This window comes from Bactrocera neohumeralis, chromosome 2, assembly GCF_024586455.1.
Source record: "Bactrocera neohumeralis isolate Rockhampton chromosome 2, APGP_CSIRO_Bneo_wtdbg2-racon-allhic-juicebox.fasta_v2, whole genome shotgun sequence".
In the NCBI taxonomy this organism is placed as follows: Eukaryota; Metazoa; Arthropoda; class Insecta; order Diptera; family Tephritidae; genus Bactrocera; species Bactrocera neohumeralis.
Genome location: NC_065919.1, coordinates 15,043,532 through 15,062,538, shown reverse-complemented (window position 1 = coordinate 15,062,538; position 19,007 = coordinate 15,043,532). Strand labels below are relative to the sequence as shown.

General features: G+C 35.6%; 1 protein-coding gene across 1 annotated transcript in view; it reads right to left on the bottom strand.

The window, feature by feature from the left end:
* The window catches only part of LOC126767281 (uncharacterized), a 227,651-nt gene that overhangs the window by 202,098 nt on the left and 6,546 nt on the right, over positions 1 to 19,007 (bottom strand). Inside the window, exon 2 of the mRNA XM_050484844.1 lies at positions 16,468 to 18,578. Coding sequence (XP_050340801.1) covers positions 16,468 to 17,907 — 1,440 coding nt within the window. The 5' untranslated portion in view covers positions 17,908 to 18,578. The remainder of the gene's footprint in view (positions 1 to 16,467; positions 18,579 to 19,007) is intronic.

Genomic DNA, 19,007 nt, shown 5'->3' with positions numbered 1-19,007 from the left:
GACAAAAACAACAACAAAAATGACAAAAACAACAACAACAATGACAAAAACAACAACCTAACTGACAAAAAACAAACAACAACAACAACTCGCGCTGCCATGACATCAACGGCGATGCGCTTGTAGATTTGCGCAAACATACATCACTCTTGTGACATAACCTAAATTCTTGGACAATCTACAAGTTGCGAGTAGTCGTTTATGTGTCCAAGTGTATTATAAATAAATGCGTTCAACGATCCTTTTCATTGTTGCACTTGTGCAAATGCACATATATGTATGTATGTGGATGCAGCAGCAGACGCGCACAACAACTTTAATTGCCTGAGAAGCGGCAGCCAGAGCAGCTAACCAAATGTTGCAACAATAACTAAGTCAAGCGGCAATACTTTACAAGCCATAAAGAGGCCGTCAAGTTGCGCGCGCACACACACACACATCACACATACAAACAGCAAATACATATGCACAACCATAAATGTGGCAATGTGGCAGCACGATCGAACGTTTGGCTAGCTGACACGGCCGGACAGGCTAGAGATGGCGCGCAGTATTCCCGGCTGCCGACTGCCGACTGCCGGCTGCCGCTTGCATGCCGACAATCACGCGAAACGCGGCGCACAGCCGAAGGCGCGCAGGTGCAGCAGCGGCGTTTGTGCTGCCATTCAATGCATTTGCAGCGCGTATGGTGTTTGCCGACGGCCAGCGGCGCATCAACGGCTGGCTGGCTACGACGAGCTAGCCAACGCGGCAGTCAAATAACAGCCAGTCAGTCACTCAGGCGGTCGTTTATTATGTGCGCTGTGTGTGTATGTTTGTCTTTGTGTGTGCGTTCGTGTTTATGCATTGCGGTGGGAACAACCAACATGCAATCACATTTGAGGGCTAATGAAAACAAAATATGTTTGTAGAAGCGGCTAAAAAGTCGATTGCCCACGGCCAACAGCGCAACAGCCACCAACCAACACAACAACAACAGCAACAGCAACAAGCACTGCAAATCAACACACAAAGTGGCAGCCATAAGCAAGCGAGCCGAGCAAATAAGCTTCATCATGAGCACTAAATAAAAATGCAGCCATGCTAAGTGCCTCAACTACAAGTAACCGAACCGCAAATGTTGCGCGCCGCTCACCGCCGCACCGCCCGAGGCGCTCGACTGCCGCGCGTTTAGCCGCCGAGCGCCTCGCGCACTTCCTCCTGCCAGAGTAGCAAATTGTAAGTATAATGACTCGGCGCGGCGCAGAAAAGCTAACTAAAGTGCCCGCTCCACAACAAGCGAGTAGCAAGCCATTCAAACAATTGTTTTCGACACCTCCCTTCCGCGCGCTTTGTGCCTGCCAGCGCCGTTGGCGTTGCACGCGTCCCCCGTTCGCGCCCAGAAATTGCCAGATTCACGCGTTTTCTGCAGCAAAAGAAAGAAATCAAACAAAAAATGCAAGCGAAAAAAGAAGCGGCAGAGTAGAATCTCAACATTCCTTTAAATAACTGCAACCGCAGCTTCCACAAGCGTCCGGGTGTCGGACCGTACGACCATGCGACCGTGTGTCCCATCGGTGCAAAGAGTGTTGCATTGTTGTCGATGCCAACCCCCACACCGCGCTGTGGCACCTACACATGCACTCACACATACACGAATACAGGCACGGCGGTTGTGGCACCCTGGTTGCGCGCAACAGCTTGCGGGTTCTCGGCGTGTAAACGCGCCACAACCGCTTGTGAGCACGTAATATTTGCTAAAGTGTGGTGGTAAATGAGGTGTTTTTTGCGCCGCGTTCCGCGCGCTGTAAGGCTGTAATAACAAAGCGTAGCCGTTCGTGGCTTGGCGAGCGCGCTGCGTGGTTGCCGGTTGTTAGACGGAACAAATGTTGATATAAACGAGACAATGAGGCGAATGTGATGTGTTGATGCGTTGAGTGTGGTTGTTGGTCCATCTCGTTTGGCTATGCACGGTGGGGCTGTGGATGCTGTGAATCGCTAGCGGCAAATTGCATACTGAAAAGACGAAATTTCGGTAGGAATTTTCGAGCGAAAATTCTTGGCGAGTATGTAACGGATATTTAAGGAGCAAAATGAAAGGGTAGACAAGTGTTGGTTGTGTTGTGACTAGCGTAGTAAGCGCGCTTCGTCGTCTAGGAGCCGCTTAAACCGCGCTGCATAGTGGTTGGGTTCAAAAATGCAACCCTGTGCTGTCAGCCAAACTATTTATTCACAAATTATCTATAAACGCATTAATTTCACAGTTTTTGTCAATTTAAGAACAGTTAGTAGAGAGTTTTCGCAAGCAAATATACTGTGAAGCTTTAAGCTTTTCATTAGAGCCCTGCCTAGAAGTACAACAACTACATATTTTCTTAATAATCAGGAAAGTGTGCTGGGATTGAATAGTCTATCCAATCACCTGTTCACCACATTATTAATTATTATTTCAATACACTTGCTTCTGAGCTTTTTGGGAAACTTTTTGTAAAAAGTTCAGATTACCGATTTACCGATTTTATAATAGAAATGGCATTGATCTCAGTCTGACATTAAATTATAAAATATTCCAATTTAAGCACCAAGTGGCACAACTTTGAGCTTTTTTTCTTGATTTGAAAAAAAAGCTTTTAAAAGTGCAAACAGCAAAAGCACGGTTATAGATTATGACGAGCTTTATGTGATTTTATGATTTTAGAGCTTTCATTGGTATAGCTTATGACAAGCTTTGTGTGATTTTATAATTTAGAGCTTTCATTGATATAGACTACGATGACCTTTATATGATTTTATGATTTTAAAGCTTTCATTTGTATAGAATATGATAAGCTTTATATAATTTTATGATTTTACAGTATTCATTGATATAAATTATGATGAGCTTTATGTGATTTTACGAGTTCAGAGCTTTCATTAATAAAGATTATGATGAAGTTTATGTGATTTTATGATTTTAGAGTATTTATTGATGTAGAATATGATGAGCTTTATATGATTTTATGATTTAAAGTTTTCATTTATATAGAATATGATGAGCTTTATGCGATGATATGATGATTGTAGAGCTTTCATTGACGCTAGATAGAGGATTTCAATTTCAAAAAATTTTCTGAGTCAGGAGCTTTCACTAGTAGCGCTTTTGAGATTTAAAGCTTTTATTGATATTAAAGCTTTCAATAACAAACTTTCGGATAAACATATTTATTAAGTTCTCTGACTATGAAACAGCATTTGCTACTTTATTTTACAGTTAAAAATTACAACTATGAGATTTTTCCATTTCGGGATTACATGCGTAAATAATTTATGCACTCCAATCAGACTTTTTACATATCAAGTCTTTTTTGAAGTCACTTCTTATTGTGTAAGTTTATTGAATTTTAATGCGTAGAATAGCCAAAGTATCGCTTTACATCAAAGTTAATGGATTGCTGCGCCAAAGGGCACACACTTCACGGCTCACACTACTCACACGTAAACTCGAGAGCGGCACGTGATAAAAGCTCAACGGTAACTGTTTAACTAAAGTAGCTTTTGAAATCCGTTTGTACTTAGGAAAATCAATTTGTTTAGAGTACACAAATAAAGTTGTTAAAAATGCAACAAAACAAAAAAAAAACAAAAACGCGAAGTAAAAGCAAGCTAGTCGGGCAAATGGATGTGGGCGCGTACGTATCATAGGGAGTACGTGCGCCCACACATATGCGTAAGCGCGGCCGAAATGGTCAAGAGAAGGAATTGAATTTAGCTAAAAGGGTGCGACACGTGGTCATGTAATAACAACAAAGCAAAAGAAGAAAAAAGAAATGCAATAAAAATAAATAAAAAATGGGGTGCATGGAGCTAACACGTAATGCATAAGTAATCATTAGACGAGACAGCCTACGGAGCAAAACAAATTACCTCAATTTATTAGAAGAAAGTCAACAAAGCGGTAACAATGCTTTTTGCGAATCAGGAAAAAAGGAAGAGAGAGAAATAAAAAATGAAATCGCTCCCCCTAAAAAAAAATTAAAAAAAGAAAAAATAAACGGAAAAACTAATTTCTTACAAATCAAATTTCAACTACATAAGTACCTTCATTACGACGACAATGATAGGCGGCGGTGATTTGCTGCAGACACCACACTGTGCGAATTCGTGCCGCTAACAAAAGAGAATCAAAAATTAAACGCGCACGCTGCTGACGAGGGTGCGCGGGCGGCGCGGAATTCAGCTGATTTTTTTTTCTGCAGCTCAGCGTGAATTAAAGACGCAATAACAACACGAACAGCGGCAGATACAACAGCAGCAACAGCGAAAAAAAACAACAAAAACAAGCAGCTGCTGTCGAGAGATCAGATCATGCAATTTCAATTTGTTTTTAAATACATTGATACCGAAAAGAAATCAAAGCGCTGCTGCATCGGAGATGAGCACAAGGCGTGCAAGCGGACATACAAGCATACACATGCTCTGCAAGTGTATATACATATGTATGTATGTACGTATGTATGTACATGTGTGTCAAAAGCGTAATATAATACGCCAGACAAGGCGGTCGGAAAAAATGGTTGATAAAAAACAAAACAAAAATAAATAATTTAAAGTAAATAAAATTAAGTAAAGCGCACAGAAATATGAGCGCAGATATGTGTGTTTGTGTTGTTGTACATAATTGACTGCCAAACAACGCCAATTGAGGGAGCAATCGCGTTGAATTAAAAACGTTTAAGTGGAAAAAAACTCGATGGACAAATATAAACAAAACAAAAAAAACAATAAAAATGTCAAAAAGTAATATAAAAAATTAAGATTATTTGTATTAACAGTTATATAAGTATGTATACAAGTAATAAAGAAGCAAATATCATAAAAAATATTTAAATATATCAAAATACATATGTGACCTGGTCTACTGAAAGGGGGCTTAGGTGTTAAAATTAATGAGATAACGGTGTTTCCCAGAAAACTAGTTTTCGCACGTTAGCTCCCTTTTCGTAGACCAGGTCACATATGTATATTGAAAATTAGAAAATAAGTATGAAAAAATATAAACATATAAACAAAAATAAAAAACTATAGATCATATATTAAAAAAATTATTAAAAAAACTAAAAAAGTATTAGAAATAATGCAGAAAATATAAGTACACAAGTAATATAAAAAATAAAATAAAAATAAAAGAATTAAACATAAAAGTGTATCAATTATAAAAAAATTGAAAAATAAAAAAATCAGTATGAAAAAAATATAAACCAAAAAAAATAATTTCCAAATTTCAAAATTTTTAAAAATAAAATTTTTTTTGGATAAATTTTTAAAAATTTTAAATACATACAATACAAATAAAAAAATAAAAAAATCAAATAAAAATAATAAATTAAGAAAAAAAAAATACAAAAAAAAATAATAAAAAACTTTGGACCAAATTTCAAAATTTTTAAAAATAAAATTTTTTTTGGATAAATTTTTAAAAATTTTAAATACATACAATACAAATAAAAAGATAAAAAATCAAATAAAAATAATAGATTAAAAAAAAAAATAAATACAAAAATTTATACATAAACATATATTAAAAAATATTGAAAAATTCAATAATAAAACAAATAAATATATAAAAAAATTCAAAGACCAAAAACCAATAGATCAAATCGCAAAAAGCTTTAAAAACTGCATAAAAATATTTTAAATAATATATATAAAAAAAAAACTAAATAAAATATATCAGAATATAAATACATAATAAAACAATCAAAAAACTTTATTAAAAAAACATTCCAAAAATGTCGAAATATTCAAAAATAAACAAGAAAATAAAAATTAAAAAATATATAAAATTGTAAAAATTTAAATTGAAAATATATAAAAAAAAATAAAAATATCGATTAAAATGACAGTAAAAAGTTTAAAAAACAGCAATGCCATTAAAAAAAATTAAAAAATAAACGATATTTGTACATACATATGTATGTATGTACATATGTAGTATATACAAACTATGTATAACATATTTCAGAAAATATTGAAAAACATTTTCAAAAATGAAAAATAAATAAAAAGAATCGAAAAATTAAAAAATATGAAAAATTTCTCCTAATTCAAACAAAAGTATTGAAAAAAAATTTAAAAAACTAAAAATTAAATAAAAATATTAGTTTGAAAAAAAAAACCAATTAAATACACAAAATTATTCTAAACTGAATCAGTCAATTATTTTAATTCAATTGCAATTTGAATATAAAAACTATTAAAAAAACAGAATTTAATTAAAAAATCAATTCGTAAAAATTTAATACAAAGTCGAAATAAAAAACTTAATTTTAAAAAATATGATAATTTGTCGTTAAAAATTTTTATTCGAATTTCAGTTGAAAAACGAATTATAAATATTAAAAGAATGTCAATAAATTCACAATTAAAAAACACAATAAAAATTTAAAACAATTAACATAACAAAAGTTCCAAATAATTAATTGAAAACACTTAAAATTATAAAATTATTTAAAAAAAATTAAAAAAAAAATAAATATTAAAAAATAAAAAAAAATATTAAAAATTAAAAAAAAAATATTAAAAAATTAAAAAAATTTTAGATATTAAAAAAATAGTTATTATTAGTTATCACAAATTCAAAAATCACGATAAACACTAAACTAAACTAAAATAGAACGAATATTCTAAATAATAATAAAACATTTAAAATTATAAAAAAAAACTTGAATTAAAAAAAAAATAATATTAAAAAAGAGATTTAAAAAATAAGGTTTCGCAAATTCAAAAAACAAAAAATTAAAATAATTAATATGAAAGTAAAAAAATACAAAATATTGTTAAGAAATGTATTAAAAAAATTTCAAATAATATTAAAAAAAATCACAAATGGCAATAAAAACGCTAAAAGTTAAAAAAATGAATAAAATATAATAAAAATTCAAAATAATTAGTTAAAACATTTGAAATTATCAAAAAAAAATTAAAAATATTAGAAAAAAATTAAATATTAAAAAAATTAATTAACACAAATTCAAAAAACACAATAAACACTAAAAAATCAATACAAAAAGCAAAACAAACAATCACATATTTAAAAAAATTTAAAAAAAATTTAAAAAATATCTAAAAATATAAGTCAAAAATAGACAAAATATTGTTAAGAAACATATTAAAAAAAATTGGCATAATATTAAAAAAAAATCAAAAATGACAATAAAAACGCTAAAAGTTCAAAAAAAAACATAAATAAAATATAATCAAAATTCAAAATAATTAGTTAAAACATCTACAATTATCAAAAAAACAAATTTTTAAATTTAGAAAAAATTAAATATTAAAAAAATTAATTAACACAAATTAAAAAAAAACACAATAAACACTAAAAAAATCAATACAAAAAGCAAAACAAACAATTCAAATATTTAAAAAAAAAATTAAAAAGTATCTAAAAAATATATGTAAGTCAAAAATAGACAAAATATTGTTAATAAACAAAATAAAAAAAACAAAAAAAAATATTTTAAATATTGTTAAATTTTAAAAATAAAATAAAATTTTAAACATTTTAAAAAATGTTAAAAAACTTGAAAATAAAAAGCGAATTAATTAAAATAAAAAAGTGTTCCAAAATTAAAAAAACAAAAACCAAAACATTGTTAAAACACAAATTTAAAATATCAAGAAATATCAAAATGTTAAAAACAGAAACAAATCGAAAATAAAAAAAATCAAATTACAAAACAAGCAATACCTCTTCATACCCCACACTTCAGTCTTCCACACAAAGTCTAAATTGCTGCTAAATAATAAAATATAATAAATATTGATGAAATTGATGCGCTCAAAAACAAAAACAAAACAAAAAACACCGCATGCAATCACCAATGCGAAAGTAAAGAATAATAACAGCAACAAAGCGTGTAGAAAATCAAAATAAACAGACAACAAATATGTTGGCAATCATGCGTGGCGAAATAAAATTGACGCGCAGCCGCAATAAAAAAGTGAATAAATAACAACGTGACGTGGCCGACAAGGGGAGGAGGCGAAGGCAGCGGGCCGCGCACGAAACAAATGCACGCAGAAGGATGACCAGCTACACGGCCAACCACGAGCGCAAAAAACCGAGAACAACAACAACAGCAACCGCAAGCAAAGCACGTAGAAATGCACATTAAGGCACAAACAATGCGATCAACAAAAGCAACAGTAAATTATAAGCGAAGTTAACCGATAAACCGCCGGCGAATTCGCTCAACTCGACACGGCGCGCAAGGAAGAAGGTGCTGAGGTGTTGTTGTCTTAAGATGCTGCTATGCCCGAGCACACGCACGTGTGATTGTAGCTTTAAAAAGTCAATTTCCAAGCGTGTTGTAGTTGTTGTTCGTGTTGCTGTGCTGTTGTTGCGCGCGGTTGCGCAGTCGTCGCGTATTCGCATTCGCCACGCATAAGTAACCGTATGAGCAGTTATGAATTTACGTTAAATAAACGAGCATTTTTTCTGCGCGATATTAGCGGTTGTTGTTGTTGCTGTTGGTGTGGTTGAGCTGCTTCATCATACAAAGCGCTGTGGCTGGAGTGCTTGGGCGCTATGGTGTGCATATGAAAGGCGAAAAACCAACAACACGCGAGCAACGCGAATAAATCAGCGCGCCAACAACAATAACATTAACGCAAGCTTAATTGTGTGTGCTTATGTAACGGCGCGCAAGCGCACGCATGTGTGTGTGTGTTTGTGCAACAAGAGCACTTACTGACAGGCTGCTTGAACTAAACTAAACAACCAAACAAGCGCGAAGTTAAACAAGCGCAACAACAGCAACAGCAACAAACAACAACAACTACAGCAGTAACAGCAACAACAACAAACCGCAAGGCAATCTATCAGCCAAGCAGTTAAAAAGGTAAAAAGCAACAACAACAACAACAACAATAAAAGCTGCAGCAGTTGGTATGCTCGGTGCGTGTGGTAACAGCCTTTAAGCAAGGCAACAACATTACCAACAACGACAACAACAAGCACACTAGCAATAATAAGGACAACATGGTGCGGTGCGCGGCACGCTGGCCGACCAAACAGATTGCCTGCCAGCCTCATTGACAACAATAATAGCAGCAACAGCAGCAACAACAACAACAGCGTAATATAAGTTAAATGAAGCAGCCACAACAACCACTATAATAATGACTCCTACTTAGTCAGTCAATCTACAGCACGTTTTCAAATAGCGGCGATGAGGAGGCGCAGTAGGCGCGGCAAGTAAAAAAGATAGTTGCCGCAACGTTAGCAGAAAGAAGACTAGTGCCGACAAGAGTGCCGATGGCAATGTCGGCAAACGTCGATCTTTCATATGGTCAACGCTGCTGTTGCACCGACGGTCGTCGACGGACGAGTGGCGAGTGGAGAGCTGGCGGCAGTGAAGCGGCGGAGCAAGAGCGGTATTAAATTAAAGAACAGTGTGCGCGTCTGCGCAGTACAACTGAACAGCCGACAGTGCGCTGCAGACAACACCAGCCAAGGCAGACAGAGGCCAGCAAATGTGGCCTAAGTGAGCGCAAAGAGGCCAAAAACGAGCACATAATAACTACATAGGTAGATAGGTGGTGTATAAATAAGTATAAGGAAGCAGCAAGAGGTAGTTTAGTTCTTCGGGTACCCTTTTCTCGGTACCCAAATATTAAATTAACAAATTTATTTCATTCGTTAAGCCACAGTAAAATTTCACACCTTACTCCCGCAGGGAAAAACCAATAAGGCAAATAAAAATGTGAAAAAGAATGAACGAACGCAAAAAACAACAACAACAACAACCAGAAAGCAGCAACAGAGACCGACAGCGGCGGCCGTAGAAAAAAGATGCCGAAAAGCCGAAAGCAATCACCAAAGTGTTGGCGAACAACGTTAAATGAAATTACAAACAAGGCAGCAGCAACAACATAACAGCAATAGCCGCTATAACAACAGCATTTGGCTGAAATTAGTAGACAAAATTGAGGAGTGAAAATTTTGAAGTTTAAAACAATACCAGGAATTGGGCAGCAAATGGATATGGATATGCGGTTTCTGCGCTTATCAAAGGCGAGCGCGCATGCGCATCATGAAGCTGTTGCAGCGCGGCGGTAAGAAGTCAAATAACGCGGCAGACGCAGGGGAACACAAGTTGCACGCACACTTGACATGTGGCGGTAAACGAACTTATGACTTATAGACATCAAGTCGGCGTGTCCAAAATGCATTGTCTACTGCTTTGTATGCAAGCATGCCAAAGATCGACGCTGTGAATCAAATTATTATTGCGCTGAAGGTTTGTGCAAACAAACGTTAAAGCAACGCTTTTAATGAATTTTGAATGTTAATCAACCTCCATCGAGAGAGAGAGGGGTCTGAAGGGATTTGAAATCTAAAATGATAGTCAAAAATTATTAAAAGTAATCGTTCAAAAAAAATCCTATTTATTACAATTGACTTAGGTTTACAGTTTATTGTAACTGAATTAATTACAAATTTATAAGTCAGTTGAAATATTAACTGAACTCAATTAAGATATAAATTGAACTCAATTAACTATGCAAAACACTAAATACTCAATTATTAATTCATTTCTACCGCTAATTATAGTTGTAGTAATTAAATGAACTCAATTAAAATATTAATTAAACTCAATTAACTAAACAAAATATTAAATACTCAAGTATTAATTCATTCCTACCGCTAATTATAGTTATATCAATTAAATGAACTCAATTAAGATATAAATTGAACTCAATTAACTATGAAAAATACTAAATACTCAATTATTAATTCATTTCTACCGCTAATTATAGAAATTAAATGAACAATTAACTAAAAAAAATATTAAATACTCAATTATTAATTCATTCCTACCAAGTTAATTATAGTTATAGTAATTAAATGAACTCAATTAAGATATAAATTGAACTTAATTAATTAAACAAAATATTAAAAACTAATTATCAATTAATTAAACAAAATATTAATAATTACTATTACATAATTCTATAATGCTACTTACAGTTATAATAATTAGTTGAACTCAATTAAGATATTAATTGAAAAAGCAAATTAAATTAAAAAACAATATAATAACTGTAAATCTATTAATTAGAGTTTAATAAATTAAGACATCAATAAGTTAATTACACTTAATTAAGATTATTTGAACACAATTAATTCTACTATATTTTAATTGTGATTGCTTTAACTATATGTTAATAAACTAAGACATTAACAAATTAAATGGACTCAATTAAAACTTAATTGAATTCAATTAACTACACGGCAGACTAGTTACGCAATTATCAATGCATTTTTAATTTAATTTTGTTAAAGAGTCTTAATTTGTTTAACTAAATTTGTTAATTGACTTAATTAAAAGACGGTCTTACAGCGCTATAAGTTGCTTATAACAATTAAACACAATTAATCGACATTTCTTGAAATAAAAATGAGAAAGATTATGGATGGTGAATAGTTGAAAGCTTAATCGACTCAGTTGAAAGCTTAATCGTCTCAATTAAGAGCGCTGTTTGCAGACAGTTTAGAGTTGTTCAAGGTTTTAAAAATTTCGGTCACATTTATTTAATACGGACTTCAACAGGTATTTCAGCTGCGGCTGTAGAGACAGACGGAGCAGAAATAAACCATTTTCGAAATTTTGTGAGAGAAACAACGCAACTACAACTTCACACATGCTTCTCACGGCAGATAAAACTTCGAAAAATCGTTCACTCTCTCTGTTTAGCTGTCTATTTGTTAATAATTGTTCTATTTTGTGGAATTTCTTCATTTCTTTTCCCTACAGGGTAGCTTCAATAACACTGGTAAGTGGAGCATTACACTCTATGTCTGTAAATATGTATTTATGCCAATATCTACATACGCCGAGGAAGTGGTTACTCAATTAAACTATATTGTTGTTGCTTCAATGTGTTACTTTGTTGTGAAGGCATACGATATAAATAAGTATTTTTGCTTACATACATATCTCGGTTGCTATTGAACTCCAAGTAGGTATGTATGTCTGTATTTAAATGCAATGTTGCTGTTGTTGCAATGGCGCTCTTATCATTTTTATTGCCGTTCGAAAGCAATAAAAATCGAGCACACGTGATTCATTTGCCAACAACAAATAAACAAACTAAGTGACAACAACAAACAGCACATACACACAGACACCAATAAAGATACATGTGGCCGAACGAACGAGGAAGGAAAGGTGTAACGAAGCAACGCACCAACTGCCATTATCGCAATAAAAGCATAAATCTTACTATATTATAAGACACTAATCTATATAGAGATATACAAAAATACCGAATACCTTTTTATGGGTATTTATTAAGCATTTATACGCAGCCTTTCAGCCATTCAGCGACTCAGCGCTTAGGCCGTCATTAAACTATGGCAAATCAAATATATGTTTAGTGGCCATTTAAGCGCAGTCATAAAATCAAAGCAACGACAACAACAACAACAACAACAAGAAAAGTAGCAACAAAATTGTGCGACCAATTAGCAGTCTGGCAATGTCGGCACGTTTTTCAAGTTAAGGATTAGCAAATATTTGCGTAGGGAACCCGTATGTGGCCGCAAGAGGCAAAAAGTTGCCAGAAATAATTGTGGCGAAGCGAAGTGAGGCAAAGGTGAAATTATAAAATGTGTTGCGTGCAAGCAATGAAATAATTTGATTTTTAGTTTAGAAATACATGAAGTTGAAGGTAACTGTGACGATGTAGGTAACAATAGAATTGAGTATATTTTGTAGAAATTAAAAAAAAACATCATAAAATAAATAAAATAGAATAAATTTACAACAAAACAAGAAAAAACTTTAACTGAAGCTTTAATAATCTTCACAAAAAAAATTTTTCATTCCAGCACTTGATTTTGAACGTTCCCTTTGTATGACAGCTATATGCTATAGTGAACCGATCTGAGTAATTTCTACGGAGCTGGCAGCGCTGCTATAGACAAAACCCGATGCCAAATTTGATGAAGATATCTCATAAAATGAACAAGTTTTCTATACAAGTGCTTGATACCGATTGTTCAGTTTGTATGGCAGCTATACGCTATAGCGTTCCGATCTGAATAATTTCTACGGAGATTGTATCTTTGCTAAAGACAAACCACCATGCCAAATTTCGTGAAGATAACTCGTCAAATGATAAAATTTTCTATACAAGCAATTAAAACCGATTGTTCAGTTTGTATGGCAGCTACGTGCTATAGTGGTCCGATATCGGCAATTCTGACATATGAGTAGCTTCTTGGAGAGAAAATAAAGTGTGCAAAATTTCAAGTCGATATCTCAAAAACTGAGTGATTAGTTAACGTACATATGAACCGACAGACGGCCGGAAGGCTAAATCGACTCAACTCTCACTTTTTTATTAAAATATATAAAATAAAAATGTTAGAAATTAAAGCAATATGTATAAAAAACATAAAAATAAACATGATATACATTCGAAATCCCAATCGAACGCATTTGGCTCGAAAAAAACTCTACAACTTAATGGAGTCATGTTCACAAGCGTGTACGATAGGCGCGCAAACACGATCTTTAATGGAATAGCAGCAAATAGAACTATAAAAAATTGTGTTAAGAAAAGACAGCACCAAGCTACAAGTATGTGAATTGACCAACTGACTGAGTGCGCAGTGAGCGCGTGAGAAAAATCGAACAATTACGACAATACTTTAAAATCGAATGTTCGAAAAAAATGAAAAATGGCCAGCGATTACAAATTGACAGCCGTCGATTTTTTATTTTCACTACAATTTTGTGGATTTTTTGGGCATACAAACATTGTGGGTGGCATTACGTATGCGCGCATGCACATTACTCAGCGCATACGGTGAATTGATGACCAAAAAATCCAAACAGCTGTGCGTCGTTAAAAGCAAATATTTCCGAGTAATACATACATATATATCGACACCTTATATGATGAGTGCGTACGTGAACGTCGAAGAAAAAAGGTTAAGTCATGACTGTCCATCATTTGTTAAGCAAACAAAGAAATGGCATTGCGTAGCGGTGAAGATAACCCCCGTCGCTGATTTGAGGTTATGTGATTTGAACTCCCAACAGGGGTGGCTGGCACCAATCATTAGGAAGACTAATTGCAGCCAAGTCAATAAATTACAAACATTTGTATGTGTGTATGTATGTAGCTTTGCGGCTGATAAACGATTGTAACACCTACAAAAGGGCATCGCCTACTTATACATATTAATTGAGGCGAATTACAACGACTGCCTATGTATGTACATATGTACATATATTGCATTTGGTTTGTATGTATGGTATATCGAAAATTATTTACGCGTCCGACATGCTTGTAAACAAAAGATTCTTATCAAAAGCTTAATATTGATTGAATAATAGGTCTAATGATGATTGGTTTGAGGATAAGTTCCAACAAAGCGAAAACCACTAATTGGTGGTTAAGTCATAGATGTTACGGTTTATATTAGTCCATTTGATTAATTTGTATAGATCAGCTAGATAATGTTAGAGGCAAAATGCACAAAAAATTTAAGAGCTGGAGAGGTAATGCGCTAATTAGGAGAAAAATGTATAGAATCCGAAAATAACCTGGAATTTATACATTGCTGTTCACTTTACTGTTAGAATCAGATCAATTGCACAGCAGTGTGACATTCTCTAAAGGAGTCACATAGAGACTTTCCATTTTCTGTCGGATTGACGGTCTTTGGCCGGATAAGAATTCGTGTGCGTTCCGGTTACGTAGACCCGACGGACTGGGAACGACATTTTTTGATGCAGAAATGACTGCTTGCTTTGTCGGAAGCGACGGAAAACCGAAAGAGGTCGAATTACTTTCAAAAATTGCCAATGATATCTAACCTACTTAGTTGATAAGGGTTAGGTTAATTGTCATCGAAGTCATATAATGGTAGGCCCAGAAACAGTGCTGTTTCGACAGGGTTGGACCATAGGAAAAGGTTTGTAGATCAGTGGGTCTTCGCTGGGCATGGAAAGCGGTGGTTAATGTGATGCGGCGACTCATTGTACGCCGGATATTATATTTGGTATATCGGGATCGATTTTGGATAAGTAGGTTTCTGCGAAAACATCTCAGCAAAATTGCCTGTAGAGGAGTTCGTTATGTTCATTGAACGAAAGCAAACGGGTCTTACTGTGTAAATGTTCAATCAAGAGGCATCCTGTAATCGTCCGGATTACTGTGTTTTGACACGTTTGAAGCCTTTTCGTCTGCGTTTCACTACATCCAGGCGACAATAACGGTGCAGTGTGGTTTATGACCGGCCGGCCAACAATGTTTCTTTGTCTAGCGACTTAAAAATTTTGTTGCGGCCTTGTTTTTTGGCAGTTATCACGGTCGTATGAGGAGTTAAAGCGCACAGGCTGTCGTATATAACAGCTAAAATCTTAGGGCTGTTGACAGTCGAAATTGTAATGCCATTGACTGTGAGAGATCCAGTCTATACTCCATCCGTTGTGGATTTAGTTGGTGCGAGTGTAAAATTCCTTGCAGCGAAGAAGCGCGAAAAATCGGGGCGATAGCCTTTTCCTTTCCTTTCTCTCCTTTCCAGTAACGAGGAGAAAACACGACGCCTGCGGTCCCGAATTCTTCTAAACTTAGAATTTAGTCTTCAAAAGAGTACGAATGATTACATTACCAGAACTGACCCGGAATTGCTATTTCGGCAATCCTACTCAGTTGGGTTCGATAACTTTTAGGTCGAGAATTTTCTCTTTAAGTGGTTCTTTTAACCTACTCTTGAAAAAAAGATTTCATACCTTCATTTTCCATCCTGGATTACTTTTATCACTTGAGAGGTTAAATATTTCTCGAAGGAGGTCAAGTAGTTAAACTTCAAGCCAGATTGAAGCGCCGCTAGGTTTTCAAATCCAATCATTTTTGAGGTCATTGAATATATGGAAAAGTATTACAGGTGTAATCTTTGGCTTATAGTATGAAGAATGAATAAAATTCAACCTAACCTCAAATAACATAACCTCATACAAAACTAACTTGTTGAGAAAACAAAGCGACAGTTCACTAGACGATCACTGGCCATACCAGTATTATTTCAACTATTTTTGCCAAGGCAGACACAAATTTTCCTTTCATGTTGTAAGCTTAAAAAACAAGAAAAAATAACATACAACAAATCATATTTGCCGATGAGTTATTGCCAAAATCCCAAGGCGCTCGACACAAATAAATAATAACAAAGCTGCAATCACACAAACCACACATTGCAAAGGCAAACAAATTAGTAAAACAAATAAATTACAAGATTATGTAAGAGTTCGTTGCAGACCGTGTAAAAAAGTGCAAACATTGCAAGTACGAACATTCTGTGCATTTGTTTTTACACCAAAACTGCAGCGCAGGGATGTAAATAATACTTTTGGGAAAGTCACAGCATGGACCTTGTCTACGATCGGCGCAAAAGTAAGTATCAAAAAGTATTGTAACCAGACTCACCCGTAGTCGCCAAATTTGCATCTCTTGCAAAATATTCTCCATGTTGTCGCTGCTTTGTCCCTGGGCATTGGCGTTCTGTGCCTCTGCATTGTTGGTCGCATCGTCCGCATTTTTCACGTTTGCCGGCGCGGCAACTGTTGCAGATTGTTTCACACGCGCAGCACTTGTTGTTGGCATCGATGGCGCGACCTCAGCGCCGCGATCAGCAGCAACAACATCACTGTTGATGGCGGTGCCAACAACTGGGTCATTGGTTTTTTGGCAGGTGGGAGCGCCGGCACTGCACGAACCAGTCGTTGTGCTGCTGCCGACGGCTGCCGCAGCAATAGATGCGGCAATAGTGCGATAACAACGCTTCGGTGTATTTGTCTTTGCATTGTCATCGGTCTTCGTTGCAACACTGGTTGTGTCAACGACCGGCTTATTATTATTCATTTGTGCTCCATTTTTGGCAACATTCGCGGCAATATCGCACGCTGTCGCTTGATTCACATCAACTGTTGTCTCAATATTTGCTGCAATGGCGTCTACATTTGTATCGCCCTCCAGTAATGTATTTGCATTGTCGGCTGGCATGTTGGGGAAGAGATCATAGAGCGTGACATTGGGCTTGCCACAACAGCGACACAATTCCAACTCATTGAGTTCGCAATTATCGCCTTCCGCCGTCAATAATGGCTGTGGCTTAGCCAGCGTCGTTATGTTATCAATGACGGCGGTTGCGGTGGACAGTGTGGTCGTTGTTCTAGTAGTGCTGTTGGTGGCAGTGGCATTCCCACCGTCGTCGCCGTCGTCGTCGCCACCGCCGCCACCGCCGTCATCCACACCATCGCCGTCGCGATTGCCCTCTGCGGTTGCCATATCTGTCATTGGAACGTCGTTATTCTCCGCATCTTGAATGCTTTTTGTTGTCTCAATTGTTGTTGCTGACGCTGTTATTTTTGTTGTTGTTGTTGTTTCTGCGTCAGTAGTCTTGTCTGTTGTGTCAATGTTGGTTTTATTAGTATTGCCCATTGTAGTTGTTGCAGTTACTGCTACGCCGTTCGTCGTTGTTGCTGTTGTTGTTGCTCTTATGCTTTTTGTTATTATTATTTGCTTTATTGGCGCTTCATTACGCTGTATTTGTTTTTGTTCTGGTTGCTGCTGCTCATCGACAACAATGCGGCGTACATTTTTGTCGCTTTCGTGGAATTCATCGGTGGCATCAGCGGCCGTTGGCTTTATTACGTTTGACGTTGCCGTTGTTGTCGACGAATCTGTTGTTTTAACGCGCACAGTAGTTGTAGCAGCAGCAGTTGTTGTTGCTGTTGTTGTTGTTGGCGTTGTAGTTTTTGTGCTTGTATTTTTTGTTTTTGTGGTTACGCTTGGCGTTGCCGTCGCGCTCGTTGGGGCACCCTCAGCTAAAGTCGTGGCATTGGGTGCGCCGTCAACGCTGTTCATTTCTGTTTCAGCCGATCTTCTACTTGCTAACTGCACTTAGTATTTCACTTTATTGTAATTTCTGCAGTACTTGTTGAATTGTTGAAAACACCGCACAAATACACATGCACACGCACAACACTAACAAGCAGTATTTATTTTTTTAATGGACACTTTTTGCACTTTGTTATTGTCTTTCATGTGTTTGTATGTGTGTTTGTATTTTCCTGATTATGCACTCACTCACTTCTGCTTATTTACAGTCCCGCGTATTTTTTATGTTAATTTCAAGATATTTTTTCGATTTGCTTTTTTACTTCACATATACATATATTTGTTGTATTGCTACTTGTGCGCCACGACGATAACGACGCTCGCAATTGTTGGCAACAATGTTGAAAGCGTCGCGATAGCAGCAGCAAATGAATTTAATAAAACTCAATTCTGCTACACACCAACACACGCGCGCACACTTTTGCTTTCCAGATATTTTATAACTGATACATTTAGTTGTAGCTGTGTGTGTGCCTTTTAAGTTCACTTACATAAGTACACATTTATATAGTTTTATGATTTTTTGCTCATTTTAATATTGCCTTTTATTTACTTATTTCACTTCACTTATGCGCTCGGCTTGTGTGTTGTTGGAGATGCTGCGCTGGAACATTGGTGCCACTTGTTGTTGTTACAATCTGCAAGCATTAAAAGATAGGGGAAAAATCTGTTATTAATGAGTGCTTCAAACGAAGAGTTATGTACATATAGTATGTACATATGTCTGCATGTATGCAGGTAATGCATTGTAATTGTGCGCACACACGCACAATAAATAATGAAAGGAAAAAAATGAGTGTAAAAAAAGATAAATAAACAATCGTGCGATGCGATCTCTTGGGACCAACAGGCCGCAGCTATAAGAATCGAAAAATTGAATTGGCTGCGTGGAAATAAAAACCGAGGAATGCGCGCATGTGACAGGTAAGCGGTCAGTCAGCTCGATTAAGTGGCGTTGGCGACAAATCAGGTAGTTTTTATGGCTGGAGATGCTGTGCGTTCCGCACTGTGTTGTAGGTTTTGAGTTTGAAAGGTTTGCTCCACAAATTTGTTCTGGCTTCGAAGTC